A 23,625-nucleotide genomic window follows, 5' to 3' on the forward strand; every position below is an offset into this window, starting at 1 on the left:
AGCTGCGTGCACACAGACCCCAGAACCTGGTAATATGTACAATAGTTATTTACACACACATATATATATATATATATATATATATATATATATATATATATATATATATATATATATATATATATACACACACAACAATTCGCTGTACATAAAGATCAGGCTAACAGGTACTCATACAGGCAAGACATTAACCAGAGGATCAAACCATACAATGTAGTCGCTTTGGCAAAGAATCATCAAGAGATTTATTTAGGTATTTATATAGTGCCGACATTACGCAGCGCTGTACAGAGTATATTGTCTTGTCACTGACTGTCCCTCAGAGGGGCTCACCAGTCATATGTCTATGTATGGTGTAGTAGTGTATGTATTGTAGTCTAGGGACAATTTTAGGGGGAAGCCAATTAACTTATCTGTATGCTTTTGGGATGTAGGAGGAAACCGGAGTGCCCAGAGGAAACCCACGCAGACACGATAGCAACAGGTCATGCACAGGATAGCAAGAATGAACAAGAATACAGGATAATCAGGACACAGGGAACAAGAGCCAGTAACTAGGAGGGCCAGAACACAGGAACGATGAACTAGCACTGGATTAGTGCTCAGGCTTGGTTTATATCCTTGTGCTGGGAGATCAGGTGACCATTCAAACCTCCTCCCAACAACAGTCTGCAGAGGAATATGAGCTCTGGAGGAGTGAGCCCTCTGCTGGCAGGCACAGAAGCTTACATGATTCTAGGCAAAGTTCATGAGGACATCTGCTGGTGAAGAGCGGAATTTCATGCACCATAATCGCAGGGATGTCACCAGCAGAGCATGACAGGGTCTTTGTTCAGTAACATGACTAAAGGATGACGCTGACTGCCACTCGCATCCACTATTTAAGAAAATCAGAAAAAAATATAATATGCATAATGTGGAATGTGGTGTACATAAAAATACATATATGTAAAATGTAGATTTCTACTAGAGTAGAAGGCACTATAGATTCTGGCCTGTCGCAACGTCGGGGACTCCCTGCATTGCCCCCCCATGTGTCTTCCGCTCCCAGGTGTAACTGTCAGAATCTGCAGCTCGGCTCACCTGATCCACGGCTCCACAGACCTCTCCTCTGCTTCACTGCGCCGCTAGTGCTGGTGCTAGAGGAGGAGAGGAGAGATCTGTGATCACCGTTGGAGCCGTGGGCTAGGTGAGCCAAACTGCTGCTTCTCACAGTTTATACACGGGGGCAGAGGAGGATACATGGGGGGAGCAGAGGATAAATAGCAATAAATAGCAGAGGACAAACGGGGGACAGAAGGGGAAACACTGGGGAGAGAAGGGGAAGCATCTGCTCCTGGACCATGGGCACACCAGATTTCCCCAGTTTTTGTCCTTTAAATCTAGGTGTGTCTTACTCAGGAGTGCCAAAAAATACAATCTATATACATATAAAATTGTGTGTGTGTGTGTGTGTGTGTGTGTGTATGTGTGTGTGTGTGTGTGTGTGTATGTGTGTGTGTGTGTGTGTGCGCGTGCGTGCGTGTGTGTGTGTGTGTGTGTGTGTGCCGCGATCACGCGAAAACGGCTTAACCGATTTGAACGAAACTTGGTACACAGATCCCTTACTACCTGGGATGATATGTTCTGGGGGTCTCGCGGCCCCCCTGCACACGTGGGCGGAGCTACAAACAGCTAATCAGATTCCACCCATTCAAGTCAATGGAAAAAATGTAAAAGGCTGCCATTCTCACAGTAATCAAGCCAAAGTCCCCACACTTGGCACAGGTGGTCACTTGGTGACCGAGGTTACAAATCCAGGAAAAGTGGGCGAAGCATAAAACTGCCAATCAAATTTCAGCCGTTCATTTTACATGGGAAAATGTAAACTGCAGCCATTCTTAGACTGTTAATCGCAGGGTTCTCAAACTTGACGCACTTGGTCACTGGGTGAATGCGATTAAGATTCAAGAAAATGGGTGGAGCCTACAAAAGCCAATCAAAATTCACCTATTGATTTTCAAGGGGGAATATTGAAACTACTGCTATTCATACAGTTTTAATGGCAGAGGCTTCAAACTTGCTACAGTCGGTCATTGTGTGACTGGGGTCCAAATTCACTAAAGGGGCGGGGCCACAAACAGCCAATCAGATTTCCTTGGTGGATAAACTGCTTCCATTCACACATTTTTGATGCCAGGAACCTGAAAGCTCACAAACTTGGTCATTGAGTGACTGTGTGTCAAGGTAACAAAGTGGGCGGAGCCAAAACAACTTTTACTGGGAAAATATAAACTGCAGCCACTCTTACACAGTTAATAGCAGGGTTCTCAAACTTTGCACAGTTGGTCATTGGGTGACAGATTAAGATTTTGGAAGGTGGGTGGAGCCTACAACAGCCAATAAAAAAAATTCACCTTTTGATTTTCAAAGGGAATATTTAAGCTGCTACCATTCTCCTATACTGTTAATAGCAGATGCTTCAAACCTGGTACAGTTTGACCTCACACCTCTATGTTTACACAAAACCTGTCGTGTCTTTAGGATATAGGTTACTCTAGGTAATGTTAGATGTAATGTTTTTCTTCTCTTTTTTGAATTGGATTTGGTCTTTGTTGCCTTGACCTACTCTAACCCAATGTGAAGACCACCTACGTTGTATACTGTATAATATTTCTCTTTTTTGATTGCCAATACCTAAGCTGTATAAATTCTCCCTTTTCTGTACATTTGTATCTGAATTTTATATTGTACCAACTTTTTCTATCAATAAACATCTTTGGTTGATGAAAAAAAAACCTGGTACAGTTGGTCACTGGGTGACTATGGTCCAAATTCAGAAAGGGGGCGGAGCCACAAACAGCCAATCAGATTTGTTTATTTTTCAATGGGAATATACAAAGTATTGATACCAAGGACCCCAACGCTGATAAACTTGATAATTGAGTGACTGTATGTCAAGGTTAGAAAAAGTGGGCGGTGCCATAAACTACATTTTTAACATGGGAGGGTTCCCAAACTTTACACAACTGGCCACTGGGTGACTGGGATGAATATTCACCTCATCTTCCTGAGCTTCCGCACGGAAGCGTGACATATTGTCCTCCTCCTGCTCTGATTCTGGCACCCCACTTAACACTCCGTCAGCAGATATCACCAAAGTGCCATCATCACAGGGTTCAGTGGTGTGGAAATTGTTGTGTGTGTCTGCCTTAGAACAGAGCAATGCCATCTGTACTCTCTGCCACCGAAAATTGAGCCGTGGAAAGACCAAGACCCGCGTAGGGACAATTTCCTTACGAAGGCACATGATTACAAAGCACAAACTGCAATGGAATGACCACCTGAGGAAAAGCAGCACACAAAAGCAAAGCCACACACTGCAGTGGAAGATACCAGGCCGCAATTATTTCTCAGAAAAGGCGATACCTAAACTGTACCGTGATGTTTAAAGGCAAGTGGTGAAATCTCTGGTACACAGCGTTGGGTCAAGGGTCCATCTGACCACTGATGACTGGTCTGCAAAGCACGGTCAGGCCTGTCCGAAGACTAAGTCAGTCCCCACACACAGTGTGACTGCCTGCCCCAAGACTAAGTCGGCCCCCACACAGCATCTCTGCCTGCAGGCCGCTTGACTGCCTTCTCCGCCACTACCAACAGGGTCCAGGACTCTAGGCGGATTCCTGAATTTTTAAGGCCGCTGCTAGCAGCGGCTGCTATAATAATGTTTGTGGTGCATGTACAGGTCTGCCTAATTTTTCCGGCTGCACTGCAGCTGCAACAACAAAACAAAAGGCATGTACATGTGTCAATTCCCCTTCATGATCTTTCCCTTGCCGCGATGAAAGGGCTTGCGTATCACAATGAAGCAATGACCGCCGGCTATATGAGTGTCTAGGGGAGGTGGCACACCCAAGATAATAAGGTTGTTGCTTCATTGTGGACAGACCAAATTCGATCAGCTGGACAGTCACTGTTATTCTGTCATTGAGCTACCTCAGCCCGGCGACCATATGGGCTTGAAAACCGCCATCGCCTGCACTCTCGCCATCATGCGCACCAGTCCAGCACGGCCGTCACTACACAAACAGCTGTTTGCGGTGCGTTACACAGTGAGTTTGGTGTGTCAGTGTGAAGCATGTAGTAAAAATGTTTCTGTACCGTGTTAGCCAAACAATATATGTAGGTAGAAAAAAACAAAGTCTTGTAAAAGTAATACCTTTTAATGGCTAACTGATAAAGTTAAATAATGCAAGCTTTCTGGGATCTAGTCCCCTTCTTCAGGCATATTTCTAGATGTTAGCTGTAGTAAAAAACTGATGCAGGGAAGCTGCATGAAGATGGCAGTTGTACTGGTTGCTGTTTAGCAGTTAGATGTCAGGTGATCAGCAGGCTGGAGCCAGTGAGCTTATGCAAGCAAACATGAAATCTAGCAGGTTTCTGAAGATAGTGAAGCCAAGTCAATCATTCATGTTACATAAGGAGTCATGAATCCCATTCCACAATTTAAACCTTCTGTTAATGTCTTGAACATTTTCATAAATTTGGACTCAGAAATCTTTCTTGCTTGTTCATTTTTGAAGTTACCCTTAAGAATAAATACTTTTAGATCTTGCATGCTGTGTCCTGGTTCGCAGAAGTGTTGGCCCACTGGTGTTACAAGATTAAAGACACTGAGGAAGATATCGAAAGCCCTGCAACCGATACTTCATAAAGACAAACGCCTGAAAGAAGTTTTTCCTGATTTACCAATGCTTGCTTTCAGACAACCTCCCAATTTGAGACAAATGATTATCAGAAGTGCATTATCTACACCAGAAACTCCAGGCACATTACCCTGTAATAACGCAAGGTGTGAGACCTGCCCTTATATCTTGTGCACAAGCCAAATACAAATACCAAACTCACAGAAATATCATCAAATATCAGACCAATTTTCCTGTGAATCATCCAATGTTGTATACATGATACGCTGCATGAAATGCCCCTCAAGAGGTATCTATATAGGAGAAACAGGACAAAAACTGCGCACAAGAATGAACCATCACCGCTTTAAAATTAATGAGGGTAAAATGGACACACCAGTGGGCCAACACTTCTGCGAACCAGGACACAGCATGCAAGATCTAAAAGTATTTATTCTTAAGGGTAACTTCAAAAATGAACAAGCAAGAAAGATTTCTACAAATTTATGAAAATGTTCAAGACATTAACAGAAGGTTTAAATTGTGGAATGGGATTCATGACTCCTTATGTAACATGATTGACTTGGCTTCACTATCTTCAGAAACCTGCTAGATTTCATGTTTGCTTGCATAAGCTCACTGGCTCCAGCCTGCTGATCACCTGACATCTAACTGCTATACAGTAACCAGTACAACTGCCATCTTCATGCAGCTTCCCTGCATCAGTGTTTTACTACAGCTAACATCTAGAAATATGCCTGAAGAAGGGGACTAGATCCCAGAAAGCTTGCATTATTTAACTTTATCAGTTAGCCATTAAAAGGTATTACTTTTACAAGACTTTGTTTTTTTCTACCTACATATCAGTGTGAAGCAGAACTCTAATTACACTCCCTGATTGATGTATACACATGCAAGATGTTTGAAAGCACTTTAGGCCTCCAATTTAGCATTCAATGTGATTTCTGCCCTTAAAACGCTGCTTTGCGACAAATCCAGACTTTTCCCTGGGACTTTTGGTGTGTATCCCACTCCGCCATGCCCCCCTCCAGGTGTTAGACCCCTTGAAACATCTTTTCCATCACTTTTGTGGCCAGCATAAATGTTTCTAGTTTTAAAGTTCGCATCCCCATTGAAGTCTATTGCGGTTCGCGAAAGTTCGTGCAAACCGAACTTTTGCGAAAGCTCACGTTTGAAGGTCACGAACCGAAAATCGGAGGTTCAAGCCATCTCTAGTTACGATGTGCAAGATCACCAAGCCGAGAGGTTAGATCAGGCATGGGCAAACATGGCCCTCCAGCTGTTAAGGAACTACAAGTCCCACAATGCATTTACCTTTATGAGTCATGACTGTGGCTGTAAGACTCCTGCAATGCATTTTGGGACTTGTAGTTCCTTAACAGCTGGAGGGCCAAGTTTGCCCATGTCTGGGTTAGATGTTTGAGATATCTGAATGACCAAAAGCATACATCATTTTCATACAATCATCAGATAATTTTATCATAAAGGAACAATAGTCATCAAGGACGAGCACTTGGCTCAACGCTTTTCGTGAAGAACAAAGCTTCACTTCCTCAGGAGTTGTTTAGCTCTTGATAACCACATAGGGCTCTTTTCACAATAAGCAGTTCGGTAAAATCATTTCGGATGGTAAAATACCTCCTACGATATATTACACTTTTTTTTCCAAATTTACAACAGTTTTCCCCCATGAGGCAGAAGTTTGGTAATTTACAGAACAAACTGCCTCAATTCATCAAGCCCTGGTCGGTAAGTGTCACTTACCAGCCTTCTAGCAGGGCGGCAGGCAGGGAGCTGTGTGTGTGCAGACTGTCATCCCTTTAGATGTGCTGCAGCCACCAGGGGGAGCTCTACTGTGTGCTACACAAGATGTCAGTGCTATATAGACAGGGCCGGATTTAGGCATAGGCCACCTAGGCCATGGCCTAGGGAACCACAGTTGGAAGGGCACCTAAGCAGCAGGCTAGTCTGGTGCAGCATTTGTAAGCTTGCAAATGCTGCAATGCAGGGAGATCAGACGAGCACCTAACTGCGGTACTCTGCTGCTAGCTGTCTGTGCAGCAGCCACCTTGCTCTCTGTGCACGTTTGCATTGTGGCCGGCGGCTATGGACTTGGGCAGCATTGGAGACAGAAAGGAAGAGGAGGCTTCTGCACTGGAGACGAGTGGAGAAACGAGTGACACTGATGGCTGCTGTGGTGTGAAGGCCAGCTGGGGGGGGGGGGTCATCTGGCTACCTATATTAAAGGGAAGGGAGGAGGGGTCATCTCGCTACCTACTGAAGGGGGGCGGCTGGTGACAGTGGCCTAGGGCGGTAAAGAGTACAAATCCGGCCCTGTATATAGATAATAATAATAATAATAATAATAATAATATGGTAGGACATTAGACTGACTATGGTAGGATTAGAGTGTGAGCTCCTCTGAGGACAGTCAGTGACATGACTATGTACTCTGTAATGTGCTGCAGAAAATGTCAGTGCTATATAAATACATAATAATAATATGGTAGGACATTAGACTATGACTATGGTAGGATTAGAGTGTGAGCTCCTCTGAGGACAGTCAGTGACATGACTATGTACTCTGTAATGTGCTGCAGAAGATGTCAGTGCTATATAAATACATAATAATAATATGGTAGGACATTAGACTGACTATGGTAGGATTAGAGTGTGAGCTCCTCTGAGGACAGTCAGCGACATGACTGTGTACTCTGTAATGTGCTGCAGAAGATGTCAGTGCTATATAAATACATAATAATAATATGGTAGGACATTAGACTGTGACTATGGCAGGATTAGATTGTGAGCCCCTCTGAGGACAGTCAGTGACATGGCTATGTACTCTGTAATGTGCTGCAGAAGATGTCAGTGCTATATAAATACATAATAATAATATGGTAGGACATTAGACTGACTATGGTAGGATTAGAGTGTGAGCTCCTCTGAGGACAGTCAGTGACATGACTATGTACTCTGTAAAGTGCTGCAGAAGATGTCAGTGCTATATAAATTCATAATAATAATATGGTAGGACATTAGACTATGACTATGGTAGGATTAGAGTGTGAGCTCCTCTGAGGACAGTCAGTGACATGACTATGTACTCTGTAATGTGCTGCAGAAGATGTCAGTGCTATATAAATACATAATAATAATATGGTAGGACATTAGACTATGACTATGGTAGGATTAGATTGTGAGCTCCTCTGAGGACAGTCAGTGACATGACTATGTACTCTGTAATGTGCTGCAGGAGATGTCAGTGCTATATAAATACATAATAATAATATGGTAGGACATTAGACTATGACTATGGTAGGATTAGAGTGTGAGCTCCTCTGAGGACAGTCAGTGACATGGCTATATGCTCTGTAAAGTGCTGCACAAGATGTCAGAGATATATAAACACATAATAATAATATGGTAGGACATTACACTATGACTATGGTAGGATTAGATTGTGAGCTCCTCTGAGGACAGTCAGTGACATGACTATGTACTCTGTAATGTGCTGCAGGAGATGTCAGTGCTATATAAATGCTATATAATAATATGGTAGGCCATTAGACTATGACTATGGTAGGATTAGAGTGTGAGCTCCTCTGAGGACAGTCAGTGGCATGACTATGTACTCTGTAATGTGCTGCAGAAGATGTCAGTGCTATATAAATACATAATAATATGGTAGGACATTAGACTATGACTATGGTAGGATTAGAGTATGAGCTCCTCTGAGGACAGTCAGTGACATGACTATGTACTCTGTAATGTGCTGCAGAAGATGTCAGTGCTATATAAATACATAATAATAATATGGTAGGACATTAGACTATGGCTATGGTAGGGTTAGAGTGTGAGCTCCTCTGAGGACAGTCAGTGACATGACTATGTACTCTGTAATGTGCTGCAGAAGATGTCAGTGCTATATAAATGCTATATAATAATATGGTAGGACATTAGACTATGACTGTGGTAGGATTAGATTGTGAGCCCCTCTGGGAACAGTCAGTGACATGACTATATGCTCTGTAAAGTGCTGCAGAAGACATCAGTGACGTGATTATTGGATGAAGCTGTAGGAGTACTAGCTCTCCTTGTGGACTTAAAACTGAACTTTCTATCAAGTAAATGAGTGACAAGGGGTGATGAAGGACGGTGACCAGAAGCGACGTTTGACATGCTTAATTGGTAACGACTAGCTGTACTCAGTGACCTGCGTCTCACAGGGTTAATCTGGAAAGACCACAGGAGCGATATAAGTGAGCAGAGGTGCTAACTGGCTGAGAGCAGAAGCAGTAAATATTACTAATTAACACTGAGAAAAGTTTAACTGTCGTCTATATATTGTTCACATAAGTCCCCTCTCCTAAAATACTCCGCTTCTCCAGCCCTATCTATTAGTAAAAAATACAAGATGTTCCACACTGGGGAAAATCTCAGAGGAGGTGGTCGGAAGCCAAAAGTGACACCTGTGCTAGCCAGGAGGATAGGGAGAGAGGTGATAAAGAACCCAAGGATCACCACCAAGGCCATCCTGGTGAATCTGGGCTCTGCTGGTGGCAATGTCTCAAGGCAGACAATCCAACAGACACTGCTGGGTTCCATGGATGCAGACCAAGGAGGACGCCACTTCTCCAGATAAGGCTCACAGAAGCTCGCTTGGCCTTTGCAAATGCTCATCTGGACAAAGAAGAAGACTTCTGGACTTCTGTGTTATGGTCAGATGAAACAAAAATTGAGTAGTTTCGTCACAATGATGTTTCCTTCATTTGGCGTAAAAAAGGAGAAGCCTTCAACCCAAAAAAACACCATCCCCGCTGCCAAACATGGTGGTGGGAACCTAATGCTTTGGGGGTGTTTTTCAGCCAGGGAACCTAATCACAGTAAACGGTGCCATGAAAACAGAGTAATATATGAGGATTCTCAACGACAACATCAGGCAGTCTGGATAGAAACTTGTTCCTGGGCACCAGTGGACATTTCAGCATGACAATGACACAAAACATTCATCAAAAGTGGTGAAGAAATAGTTAGCAGACAACAACATTAACATTTTGGAGTGGCCCATCCAGAGTCCTGACTTGGATCCAATTGAGAATCTGTGGAAGGAGTTAAAGATCAGGGTGATGGTAAAATGACCTTCCAGCCTGAAAGATTTGGAGCTCATTGCTAAAGATGAATGGGCAAAAATACCTGTGGAGACACGCAAAAAGCTGGTCTGCAATTATAGGAAGCGTTTGATAGCTGTAATAGCCAATAAAGGCTTTTCTATTGATTATTGAGAAGGGTGTGAATAATTTTGGACTGGACACTTTTTGCTCAAATGTTAATGAAAGCTGAGAAATGTTTTTCCTCACAATCATGCCTCTTGTACATTGTCTGTTTATCTTTTGGGAGACACCTATGTCAGGTTTCATCAAAAAATGTACTTGCTGGTTGAATAAAAGTAACTCTAAGGGCTCATTCAAATTGTGTTCTGTTCGCATTGGCGTTTTGCTTTTTTGAGTTTTTTTCTCTGATTCCTGGCGCTTGGGTGGGTGTTGCATTTTTGTTAAAAGCGCTTTCTAAGCACTTTTCCTGAGCGTTTATTGAATTCCCTCCCTGACACAACGCAGGAAGTGAACTCTTTGATCCGGAAAAAAATAAATACAATGTATTTATTCTTAAAAACGCAATCGCTGCACAAAGTGATTTTGTGAGCGTTTTGGGTTTTTCCTATACCTTCCATTGAGACAAAATCACCTCAAAAATGGTACAAGCACCGCCTTGCTGAACGCACAGCACACCAACTGCGCTGATATGACCCTTCTCATAGACATTCATTGCACAAGCGTTTTGGGGGCGATTTAAAAATAGCCTGTGCTTGAACAAAGGCCAAAAACGCCCCTAGTGTGAATGAGCCCTCAGTCAAGATTTGTCAGGGGGTATGAATAATTTATGGGCAGCACTGTATATGAAGGAAGGGTAAAACGTATAGGGATGTCAGGACTGCAGTGTGGCCACTAGATGGCAGCAGTGTCACATCAGTGTGGATGATACACAGATATACAGGATCTTCTAAAAAAATTAGCATATTGTGATAAAGTTCATTATTTTCTGTAATGTACTGATAAACATTAGACTTTCATATATTTTAGATTCAAATACACACAACTGAAGTAGTTCAAGCCTTTTATTGTTTTAATATTGATGATTTTGGCATACAGCTCATGAAAACCCAAATTTCCTATCTCAAAAAATTAGCATATTTCCTCCGACCAATAAAAGAAAAGTGTTTTGAAAACAAAAAAAGTCGACCTTCAAATAATGATGTTCAGTTATGCACTCAATACTTGGTCGGGAATCCTTTTGCAGAAATGACTGCTTCAATGCGGCGTGGCATGGAGGCAATCAGCCTGTGGCACTGCTCAGGTGTTATGGAGGCCCAGGATGCTTCAATAGCGGCCTTAAGCTCATCCAGAGTGTTGGGTCTTGCGTCTCTCAACTATCTCTTCACAATATCCCACAGATTCTCTATGGGGTTCAGGTCAGGAGAGTTGGCAGGCCAATTGAGCACAGTAATACCATGGTCAGTAAACCATTTACCAGTGGTTTTGGCACTGTGAGCAGGTGCCAGGTTGTGCTGAAAAATGAAATCTTCATCTCCATAAAGCTTTTCAGCAGATGGAAGCATGAACCCACTTTTGAACCAGAAACAGCGGCAGAAGCGCTTGACCTGGGCTACAGAGAAGCAGCACTGGACTGTTGCTCAGTGGTCCAAAGTACTTTTTTCAGATGAAAGCAACTTTTACATGTCATTCGGAAATCAAGGTGCCAGAGTCTGGAGGAAGACTGGGGAGAGGGAAATGCCAAAATGCCTGAAGTCCAGTGTCAAGTACCCACAGTGATGGTCTGAGGTGCCATGTCAGCTGCTGGTGTTGGTCCACTGTGGTTTATCAAGTTCAGGGTCAAAGCAGCTAGCTATCAGGAGATTTTGGAGCACTTCATGCTTCCATCTGCTGAAAAGCTTTATGGAGATGAAGATTTCATTTTTCAGCACGACCTGGCACCTGCTCACAGTGCCAAAACCACTGGTTTACTGACCACGGTATTACTGTGCTCAATTGGCCTGCCAACCCTCCTGACCTGAACCCCATAGAGAATCTGTGGGATATTGTGAAGAGAAAGTTGAGAGACGCAAGACCCAACACTCTGGATGAGCTTAAGGCCGCTATCGAAGCATCCTGGGCCTCCATTACACCTGAGCAGTGCCTCACGCTGATTGCCTCCATGCCACACTGCATTGAAGCAGACATTTCTGCAAAAGGATTCCCGACCAAGTATTGAGTGCATAACTGAACATCATTATTTGAAGGTTGACGTTTTTTGTTTTAAAAACACTTTTCTTTTATTGGTCGGATGAAATATGCTAATTTTTTGAGATAGGAAGTTTGGGTTTTCATGAGCTGTATGCCAAAATCATCAATATTAAAACAATAAAAGGCTTGAACTACTTCAGTTGTGTGTATTTGAATCTAAAATATATGAAAGTCTAATGTTTATCAGTACATTACAAAAAATAATGAACTTTATCACAATATGCTAATTTTTTGAGAAGATCCTGTATAATATACAGCTGTCAGAGGAGGTGACTGCAGAGTGCAGTGTATTCCAGCACAAGCCACTGACCACAGACTGACACGTGTCACGCTAGAATCTGCTCCGTTCAGTAATATCACCACCTCCTTGTCGTTACGTGTCCAGTATGTTAGCTTCATGCCGTAGCTGTTAGCAGTGGTCGATCTCTCATGCGGCTGGATCTACCATGTGGTCTCATTCTGTGATCCCTGCTTATAAATATGATAGTGTGATATTGCAATAGACTTTAGCAAAAAATGGGAGAGATCGTTTAAATGATTGTTTGCGTCCCATCAATCGCTTTTCGTGGAATGTTGACAGATGTGTTAGTTGGCAGGACTGCATGATCCATCTGTCCATGGGTGCTTAGCTTATTCCATGCAATTTTCACATCAGACCGATCGATCGATTATTTCCATGTCTTGACCTGCTTCTGATTGAGAAAAAGATCAATTTTGAGCAGTACTGATCTAAAAATTGATATCCTTCTTGATCAGAAATGCTGGAAATTATTGATTGATCATTTGACCTAACGTGAAAATTGCATGGTGTGTATAAGCTTTAAAATATGCATACACGCAAGAGGTAAAGTCTTTGGAAAACAAATAACGATCGATCTGCAGATAATCGTCATAAAACAAAAATTTGCAAAAGCCACCCAAGGACATCAATCAAAGATATTTGTCTCTCAGTCTTACAAACCCATCCTGGCGGATCTGATCTGCAGACTATTGTTCGTTAACCTCCTGAGCGGTCTGGACGAGCTCAGCTCGTCCATCACCGCCGGAGGCTGCCGCTCAGGCCCTGCTGGGCCGATTTTTATCAAATAAAGTGCAGCACACGCAGCCGGCACTTTGCCAGCCGCGTGTGCTGCCTGATCGCCGCCGCTCTGCGGCGATTCGCCGCGAGCAGCGGCGAAAGAGGGCCCCCCTAGCCGCCTGAGCCCTGCGCAGCCGGAACAAAAAGTTCCGGCCAGCGCTAAGGGCTGGATCGGAGGCGGCTGACGTCAGGACGTCGGCTGACGTCGATGACGTCACTCCGCTCGTCGCTATGGCGACGATATAAGCAAAACAAGGAAGGCCGCTCATTGCGGCCTTCCTTGTTTATTCTGGGCGCCGGAGGCGATCGGAAGATCGCCTCCGGAGCGCCCTCTAGTGGGCTTTCATGCAGCCAACTTTCAGTTGGCTGCATGAAATAGTTTTTTTTTTATTTAAAAAAAACCCTCCCGCAGCCACCCTGGCGATTTAATCAGAACGCCAGGGTGGTTAAACAAGATGTGTATGAGATCATCAGATATTTCTTAATCGTTGTGTGCACAGCGCAAGCGTGGAAAACGGTCATAAATCGACAAGCATTTCTCGGGTCCTCTGCATGAACTGATCGTTTGCATGTGTAAGGGAAGATCCACCATTCAAACTTTCTTCACAAACCTATGCAGAAAATTGATTCCTCGCTTTGCAAAGATTCTTATCTGATGTGTGTACCCCGCTTAAAGAGTACCTGAGATCTAAGGATATAAACATTTTGTACATACCTGGGGCTTCCTCCAGCTCCCTCCGCACGGATCACTCCCTCGCCGCCGTCCTCAGCCTCCTCGTTTGCCCGGTAGAAGCCCCGTGAGCTTGGCCAGTCGGGACGTACTGCACATGCGCTGCCCGGCTGCTTGCCCCATTGTGCTCCCATTACCAGTCCTAGTGAGAGGATTTCCTGCCATTTCTCCTCTCCCACCAGGCTCTCTGTCTTGTGCCTCTACCTCTTTATCCTCCCCTCCCTCCCCCATCTATGCATCCTCCTCTTTGGTATGTTCCCCTTTTCTGACTGTCCTCAGAGGAGCTCACACTCTAATCCTACCATAGTCATAGTCTAATGTCCTACCATATTATTATTATTATGTATTTATATAGCACTGACATCTCCTGCAGCACATTACAGAGCACATAGTCATGTCACTGACTGTCCTCAGAGGAGCTCACAATCTAATCCTACCATAGTCATAGTCTAATGTCCTACCATATTATTATTATTATGTATTTATATAGCACTGACATCTTCTGCAGCACATTACAGAGTACATAGTCATGTCACTGACTGTCCTCAGAGGAGCTCACAATCTAATCCTACCATAGTCATAGTCCAATGTCCTACCATATTATTATTATGTATTTATATAGCACTGACATCTTCTGCAGCACATTACAGAGTACATAGTCATGTCACTGACTGTCCTCAGAGGAGCTCACAATCTAATCCTACCACAGTCATAGCCTAATGTCCTACCATATTATTATTATTATGTATTTATATAACACTGACATCTTCTGCAGCACTTTACAGAGTACATAGTCATGTCACTGACTGTCCTCAGAGGAGCTCACACTCTAATCCTACCATAGTCATAGTCTAATGTCCTACCATATTATTATTATTATGTATTTATATAGCACTGACATCTTCTGCAGCACATTACAGAGTACATAGTCATGTCACTGACTGTCCTCAGAGGAGCTCACACTCTAATCCTACCATAGTCATAGTGTAATGTCCTACCATGTTATTATGTATTTATATAGCACTAACATCTTCTGCAGCACATTACAGAGTACATAGTCATGTCACTGAGTACAGAGCTTCATAATAGTTAGCTCCATCCACATCCTGACCACTTCTTCCCCCCCCCCCAAATCCCCCACACTTTGCAGTGACACGCTCGGCACCCCAACTCGTCAATCCTCGCATAATTTTTTTTTTGGGGGGGGGGGGGGGGGGGTATGTAAATAATCAGCAGAGATTGTCCAAATATCAAATTTTGACTGTTTCTGGCCACAAAAGTGATGGAACAGTTGTTACAAGGGACCTAACACTAACACCTGGACTGTGGCATGCCGGAGGGGGGTCCATGGCAAAAGTCCCACCAAAAGTTACGTAGTTGATGCAGAGTCGTGTTTTGATCGCAGATTTCTGTTTTAAGGGCAGAAATCAGATCACGCTGCGTTCCTAAAGTGCTTTAAAACATCCGGCGTGTGTACATGTCAATCGGGTAGCGTGAGGGTTACGCCCGCTTCACACTGACAGACAAAACGTCGCGTTTAACGCACCGCAGTCCGCAAACAACTGCAAAGACCTTCAGTGATTACATCAGGTGAGCATATCTTTGTTTTTACTAGTTGACACCTAGTTGTCCTCTTGGCGGCAATCTTGGTGTAGTGGTGTGCAGTGGCTGCTGTGCTTGTCGTGCGCACAATCGTGGGAGTGCAGGCGATCGCGGTTTTCCAGCCTCTATGGTCAGGCTGAGGTAGTTCAATGACAATTAAGTGACAAAAAACACTGATTCTGCACTGAGCCCTTATACAGGGGGCAGTAGTGGATACTAGATGCCAGTAGTGGTGGTGAAGGATTATTGGGTTATGGTCAGAGCACTGCTAGGACCAGCAGACCTGTCTCCTACAGAACTGAGGTTTTACACAGGGGCCAGTGGATACTAGATGCCAGTAGTGGCGTGAAGGTGGGTTATGGTCGGTGCACTACTAGGACCAGCAGACCTGTCTCCTACAGCACTGAGGTTTTATGCTAAGATGGCTGCCCCCCTGGCATTTTTATAGTGGGGTGGGGCATCCAGGAGGGGGTACTAGCTGATTGGCTGCCATGTGTCTGCTGACTGTGAGGTAAGGGGTCAAAGTTTAGCCCAATGATGATGTATAGGGGGCAGATCAAATCCACCAAAGTATTTTATTTGTAAATAAAGGTGCATTTTTTCAGTTTTTCATCCATCACTAATTTTAAGCCCATAATTTAATAATAATATACCCTCTTGACATACATATTAAAAAAAATTATTTCCTAATGTCTGTAGGTGTAATTTTACTATTTGGCCACAAGATGTCCTTGTGCAGTTTTTTTTCTATTACGTACACTCCGGAAGTGATGCAGGCATCTGAATGATGATAGGGATCACAGGGACTTAGAGGATAGATGAAGGAATGGGATCTAACGATCGGCAGTTTGAGCAAGCGGGAGGGAGGGAGCGCGGCGGCACCATTTGAGAATGATCACTGTTTCTGAACAAGAACAGTGATCATTCTCGCCGGACAAGCATGGATTGGCTCAGGGAACTTCTGTCCCCTTCCACACATCCTCCCTGTCGCTGGGACCATTGCGATCGCCCGCGCTGCCCCGCAAACTGCACGGATGTGAGACTCACGCCCGTGCGGCTGTAATATTTAAAGAGGAACTGTAGTAAAAATAATGTAATGAATAAAATGAAATATTTAATTACAATATTTATTTATAAATTATTTAGTCAGTGTATGCTCCTTGTAAAAAAAATAATTCTCATGCAGATTTACATTCTGATGGCTACAGTTTTAGTCCTGTCAGGTTGATCACTGCGGAATGTTTGTACTTAAAGTTCTAAAGCCAGTAGGAAATATACCTGGTCACCCAGAAGGCTCTAGGGTGAGAATTCTGCAGAGCTAATCAGCCTAGGCTGTGACATCACAGGAAAGGCGGGGCTACACACCAATATCCAGCAATATATAGATACATGAAGTGTTTCTGATGCAGAAATCAGGATAATTACCATAAAAGTGTGAATCCAGATTGATTTACTGCAGTCTAATATATGTCACCACAGGGCCTCTTTAAGTACTGATATCCCCAGCCCGTCACTATGTGTATGTCACTACAGGGCCTCTTTAAGTACTGATATCCCCAGCCGGTCACTGTGTGTATGTCACTACAGGGCCCCTTTAAGTACTGATATCCCCAGCCGGTCACTATGTGTATGTCACTACAGGGCCTCCCCAGCCGGTCACTGTGTGTATCACTACAGGGCCTCTTTAAGTACTGATATCCCCAGCCGGTCACTGTGTGTATGTCACTACAGGGCCTCTTTAAGTACTGATATCCCCAGCCGGTCACTATGTGTATGTCACTACAGGGCCTCTTTAAGTACTGATATCCCCAGCCGGTCACTGTGTGTATGTCACTACAGGGCCCCTTTAAGTACTGATATCCCCAGCCGGTCACTGTGTGTATGTCACTACAGGGCCCCTTTAAGTACTGATATCCCCAGCCGGTCACTATGTGTATGTCACCACAGGGCCTCTTTGAGTAGTGTTATCCCCGGCTGGTCACTATGTGTCACCCACCTGTCGTCCTCCTCGGTGTCGCTCATGCTTTCCCCGCTCTGTCGCTGTGAATGAGTGTTTTGCTGTATGTTATGCAGCTTATTACGCAGACCTTTGTTCTGTCCACATTGTAAATACACAATAATAACGGAATATAAAAATTCCTGCCTGTTAGACAGCCTAACAACATGTGCATTTCTCTGCGGTTACACGTGGTTCTTTAACCTTTTGGGGACCAAGTACGTTGATTCAGCGTCCGCGCTAACGAACCGTCCCGACGCGATCGTGCGCGCCGCAGAGATTAAGCTGTCATATGACAGCTGGCATCTCCCCTCAGTGTTCAGGAGCCATCGCGTATGGCTGCTGATCACCTGATCACTACGATCGCCGGCGGATCGTAGTGATCAATTTGACAACTGCGGTGGTAGGGGGGAAAGAAGAGCATCCACTCACCTCCCTGCCGTTCCCGCAACGATCGGCGCCTCCCACCGCTCTTGCCGGCATCTCTGCTCCTTCTGATGTCAGCACCAGGTCCCGGCTTGATGACGTCATCAAGCCGCCACCCGGAACTGAGTGGCAGTAGCAGCAGAGATGCCGGCTGGAGCGGAGGGAACCGCTGCGGCTCGTCGTTGTAGCCTGGAAGGTGAGTGATTGCTGCTGACAAGGAGGGACACCTGGCCACACAGGGGACAACCCAGCCAGACCCTGCAGGGATCCGGCTACCTGATCCCCCAAACACCCCCCCCCCCTCTTCTGCACAAATGCCTGATCCTGAAGAGGGGTTAGGCGGCCGGTCCCGAAAGGGTTAAAGGGGTTCTGTGGGGGCTGCTGCAGATAAAAGCAGACACCTGGGGCTTTTATCAGCCCCCTGTAGCAGTAATGTCCCACGCCGTCCTCCTCCGATCTGCTGTTCCCCGCCACCGGCCCCGGTCTAGCGCATCATGCATCCAACTGCAGCTGCACGGCCCTGCTCGCTCCCGCCCACGTCATCGGAAGCTTACTGCGCAGGCGCAGTACAAGAAAACTTTGCATTGTGCCTGCGCAGTAAGCTCCCGATGACGCGAACATTAGTCGTCTGTGTTAGACGAATAATAGCCCGGTGGCAGGGAACGGCAGATCGGAGGAGGACGCCGTGGGACAAGACAGCTACAGGGGGCTGATAAAAGCCCCAGGTAAGTGTCTGTTTTTATCTGCAGCAGCCCCCACAGAACCCCTTTAAGCAATGGTGGTCATTGAGAAATTGCATTTGGCGTGCAAATAAAGGACTGCGTGTTGGCCATTTCTATAGCAATGCTGAATCTGAGGGGTTTCCTAAAGTGTTAGGGAGTCTTGTCCAAGGTCTCCTTACTGAATAGGTGCTGGCTTACTGAATAGGGAGAACCAAGACTCAAACCAAGGTCTCCTGTGTCAGAGGCAGAGCCCTTAAAGTGAACCTGAAGTGAGAGGAATATGGAAGCTGCCATATTTATTTCCTCTTAAACAATACCAGTTCCCTGGCAACCCTGCTGATCTGTTTGGCTGCAGTCATGTCTGAATCACACCAGAAACAAGCATGCAGCTAATCTTGTCAGGTCTGACAATAATGTCAGAAACACCTGATCTGCTGCATGCTTGTTAACTGTCTATGGCTAAAAGTATTAGAGGCAGGGGATCAGCAGGACAGCCAGGTAACTTGTATTGCTTAAAAGGAAATGAATACTCCATATCCCTCATTTCAGTTGTCCTTTAACCAGTACACTAAAATGGCCAAAACATATTTATATCGCTTTTGGCGAGTTTTGTTAACAGTGTAGCTGTATATTGATGTGTGTCTCTTGTGAGAATATTCCCCTCCTCCGGCAGGACTGTGGGGACGCTGTGACACTTCTCGGTGTCCCTCCCGTCATTGCCCGGTAAAAAGACCCCCAGAAATGGGAAGTGGCAGCTTAAAAGCAGAATCCCCCCCCCCCCCCCCCCCCCCCCGGGGCAGGCAGTGGTGGGGGCGAGGTATCGCTTTGCTGGGGGGAGGGGGGATGAGACGCAGACGAGGGTGAGCTGGACAGGAAGTCGGAAGGCGTAGAGGTTATCAGAACCAGAATAACGGTAAATTCTCCACCGACTGCTGGCGCCGCGGCCTGGAAAACTCACGTGGCCTTCACTGTCAAGGAGAACATACACAATCCAATTTATGGTGCTTTGTTGACCAGAAAAATCTAATCGATTTTTCACCTTGTTCAAATAATTTCGATCCAATATACCATATACTTACAATCCATTTTTTGAAACTGATATTCATGTATTTTTCAAAAACATCCGACCTGATTAGAAACTTTTTTTTAAATTGGAAAATCATTCAATTTTATTCACTTGTGTATGGCCACCTTTAGGGCTCGTTTCCATTAGTGGCAATTTCGGAGCGATCCCCACAAATGGGGAATTCAACAGGCTGCTTCTGAATTTACACGTAGGGGTAAAAAAAAAACCACACCATCGCACATGATCCCCCTAGGAGCGCATAGTACAGTCAGGCTGTGTTCACATCTAAATCGAAACCGCGGACACAAGCGTTTTTTGATGTTTTTACACTATTTTTTTTTGTTAGCGCCTCCCGGCACTCACCTCACGCTGCGTTTTTGGGCAAATGCTTATTGGGGGTGATTTGCGATTTTTAGCTAGTTTTTGACCAGATTTAAAGAGCCCCTTACCTAAGAGCTTCACATTTAAATAGTCACAGAACAAAAAGCACAAACGCAATCGCTGCATAAACCGATTTTGTGAGCGTTTTGCGCTTTTCTTATACGTTCCATTATAGCAAAATCATCCCAAAAATGGTGCAGGCAGCACTTTCGTCAGCGGAAATCAGACGAAATGCGCAGATATGAACAGTCCCATAAGGAATCATTGCACAGGCTCTTTTAGGACGATTTTCAAAATTGCCGGCGCTAAACAAATAGTAAAGACGCCCTAAGTGTGACCAAGTCCTTAGAGGGACACAGATGTGTGTTGGAGACACACAGCGGCACAAATGGACACTGGGCATCTGGCAGAGGTCACAGCCATTTTGCTGAAAGGCGAAAACAAGCTGCTGCGTTTACAAGAAACCTCTCTGACTCTGCACAGCGTTTAAAAATAAATAAATAAATATAATAAAATACAACCTGCACTACTGTTATGCACAACGCACGCGATTCCTTGAAAATCACTGGAGTACGCAGCCGAATCCCGGAAGCCGTGCATGGCTATGGGATTCGCTGCCAGTTGCACGGAAACTTGCTGCAATGTCGGCCGATTCACTAAGGCAAACGATTCAGACGGCGGCAGCATTATCCACTAGGGCAGAGTTTCCCCGCGTGATTTGCTTGCGGGGAAACGGATTCGGACGATTTCCGCACCGGTGGTAACGGGCCCTGAATCGCAAACAACTGCACCTATCCTGCAGGATATGAAATCCTGGAGGGGAATGGTCTGTGTTTCCCACAGATACAAGTGCGACCCCTCCCTTAGGACTGGGATCCACTGGATCGATCACTAGCGATTTCCCAAAACACTTTGCCAATGTAAGTGGATGGAGCAGATCCTACTGAAGCGACTGCGATTATGGAAATCGCAATCACAGGACATGCAGAATTTTAGGAGTGTTTGCACTCTAATGTATTGTAAAGGAGCAGGGAAATTGATTCTAAAATCGCTTACAAAGCACTACCACAAATCACTAGTAACAGCACTTAAAGAGAACCTGTACTGAGTAAAAATATTTAAAATAAACACATGAGGTAACTTGAAACGAACATTGCATAGTTACCTCTCCATCAGTTCCTCTCAGAAGCTCACCATTTTCTTCTGACAATTATCCCTTCCAGTTCTGACAACATTTTGTCAGATCTGAAATATATCAGTTGCTGTCAGTAAAATATCAGTTGCTGTCAGTTATAGCTGAGAGGAAAACTGATGTACCAGGTAATGTCCATGTTTCCCTATGGCTCAAGTGGGCGATGTTACAGTTTAACTGTGTGCTGACCAGAAAGCTGTTATGGGTAATGGCCATTTTCAAAATGGAGGACGAATAATTCCCTTGATCACAGTGAACAAACAGGACGCAGGAGAGGAGAAAGATACTGAGGAGTAGACTACATGGAAGGTAAGTATGACTTGTGTATGCTTATTTTGACTTTTAATTTTCAGTTCAGGTTTTCTTTAAGTCACAGCCATAAGTGTTTATATCCCCTTTTATGTATTTATTAGTCACTTTCTAGAAAATAAATATATGGATGCTGTCACCTTGCACAAAGCAGGAGGAGAGAAAAAACAACTGCACTAACAGGATATCAGTCTGCCGTGGGGGAAGTCTGATAGTTGGGAGCGGCACTGTATAGATGGGTGCCACAATCTACGTTATGTGCAATACATGGAAAATGTTTTAAATAAATGATGCATAAAACCGTTATGGAAAAAAAAAAAAAAACTGGAAATAAAAGAGAAGATACCTGCTTCAAGTATTCATGGGTAGGATACTCTGAGGCTGGAGCCTCTCTCGCCTCTGCCTCGGCCCTAACTCTGATACTCTGCTACTGACAGTCATTCTGAAACACTCCCACTTCTGTCACGAAAAGCATAGACCAAGCATAGAGTAATGCCTACTACACACCATACAATTTTCTGTTAGATTATTTTCTGTAAAGTACTGGTAGAGACTGCTCATTATCTCTGGTGCATTGTCTTCTGGTTATAATTTCCAACAGGTCGGAAATTATCTATCTGGCAGGTAAATCTAACAGAAAATCTAATGCTGGGAATACACCATAAGTTTTTTCAGCAGATAGATGGTTTGATAATTTTCGACATATCCGATCTTATTTTCGATTGCCCTGTGAAGGCACCACAAAGGTCGCATTGCCCGATACATGTGAGCTGTGACGCATTCAGCACCGCATAGCGTGCCTTGCGTTCTTTCCACGGATTCCATCGCACCGCACTGACGCTGCGCTGATGCAAATGTACCTTTACAATAAGTGCGTTTGCGATTATATCGTCCAAAGCAAAGTGTCGTGTGTGCCGAACCGAAAACTCCCCCAGATCCAGACATGATCTTCTTTTACTGAGAAGATATTACATTCGCATCTTCTGATAACCGGCGCACTTGGGGTGAACAGGATATCCTAAAAGTCTTCGCTTTCTGCTCATGTAATTGGCTTTTTTCCCCACAGATGTCTACCGAGAAGTGAGTGTTTCACATCTAACATAACAAAAATGTCTATTTGTTTAGAGCATATTGCGGAGGTGTTTTTGGCTCGGTTTTAACCCCGTATGGAAGCCGCGGAGCCCAGCGAGGGCCTGCCGGGCTGTACGGGACGCGTGTCGCCTCCTGGCGCCGTCTTTAATCTGCGGAGGTGGTGACACGATCCTAGCAGGGTACAGCTGTGACCTTACACCCCGGGGGGCAGGGGGCGCCCTCCTGGGCCCAGAGGAGGGGGGTTCCCCTGACCCAAGTGTTGGAGGAAAGACTCTATGGCGCCCCCCAGGGGACACAGTCTGGAAAGGCAGGCTATGCCGGCTGCATATGATTATTCATATGCAGAGAGGTGTGAAACCAATAAAGAGAGGTGAATATGAGACTCTGGTGATCGCTCTACGCCCAGCGGCAGCTCTGACTCACTATTTCCATGGAGCGCGGATCACAGACGGGCTGATGGAAACCAGCGGTCAGTGCTCACAGCCCAGGATAAAGGGGCACTCCGCTAATCACTGACGCCTTCTGAAAACCTGCTACCTGTAGAACAATACAGTACTGGCTGTCTCCTACTTACACGCAGTACAGCCGGTCCGCGACTTACACACAGGTTCTGCTCCCGGAGATTGTAAGCTGAATCTGTGTGTAAGTTGAGTCCTATGATACAATGATACGTGGATAAATGATTTGCTTCCGGACAACACTGGATTTGGACATAGAGTATAAACTATCATTTTGGGTTGTTTGATATGTTTTTAAAGTGTTTTCCACTCCTTATAACAGATTATACAATACTGTAAAATGTAATAAAAATATGTAATACAGAATAATCTCGTAAATTCTGATATAGTAAACCCTGCTATAGTAAACCCTGCTATAGTAAACATTCAGGTAAAGTAAACTAAATGTCCAGGTCCCGGCCAAGCACCATTATAAGTATATAGGAGTAATGTCCGGTATAGTAAACCTGTTTTTTTGGCCCCTGCAG

At 44.7% G+C, this 23,625-nt stretch overlaps 1 protein-coding gene across 1 annotated transcript in view; it reads right to left on the minus strand.

Annotated features, from left to right (window-relative positions):
- The window catches only part of LOC137545306 (protein FAM186A-like), a 43,375-nt gene extending 25,897 nt beyond the window's left edge, over nucleotides 1-17,478 (minus strand). Inside the window, exon 1 of the mRNA XM_068266421.1 lies at nucleotides 17,453-17,478. Within this exon, the coding sequence (XP_068122522.1) occupies nucleotides 17,453-17,478 (26 nt within the window). The remainder of the gene's footprint in view (nucleotides 1-17,452) is intronic.
- Nucleotides 17,479-23,625: the final 6,147 nt, after the last annotated feature.

Source organism: Hyperolius riggenbachi, chromosome 2 (genome assembly GCF_040937935.1).
Source record: "Hyperolius riggenbachi isolate aHypRig1 chromosome 2, aHypRig1.pri, whole genome shotgun sequence".
In the NCBI taxonomy this organism is placed as follows: domain Eukaryota; kingdom Metazoa; phylum Chordata; class Amphibia; order Anura; family Hyperoliidae; genus Hyperolius; species Hyperolius riggenbachi.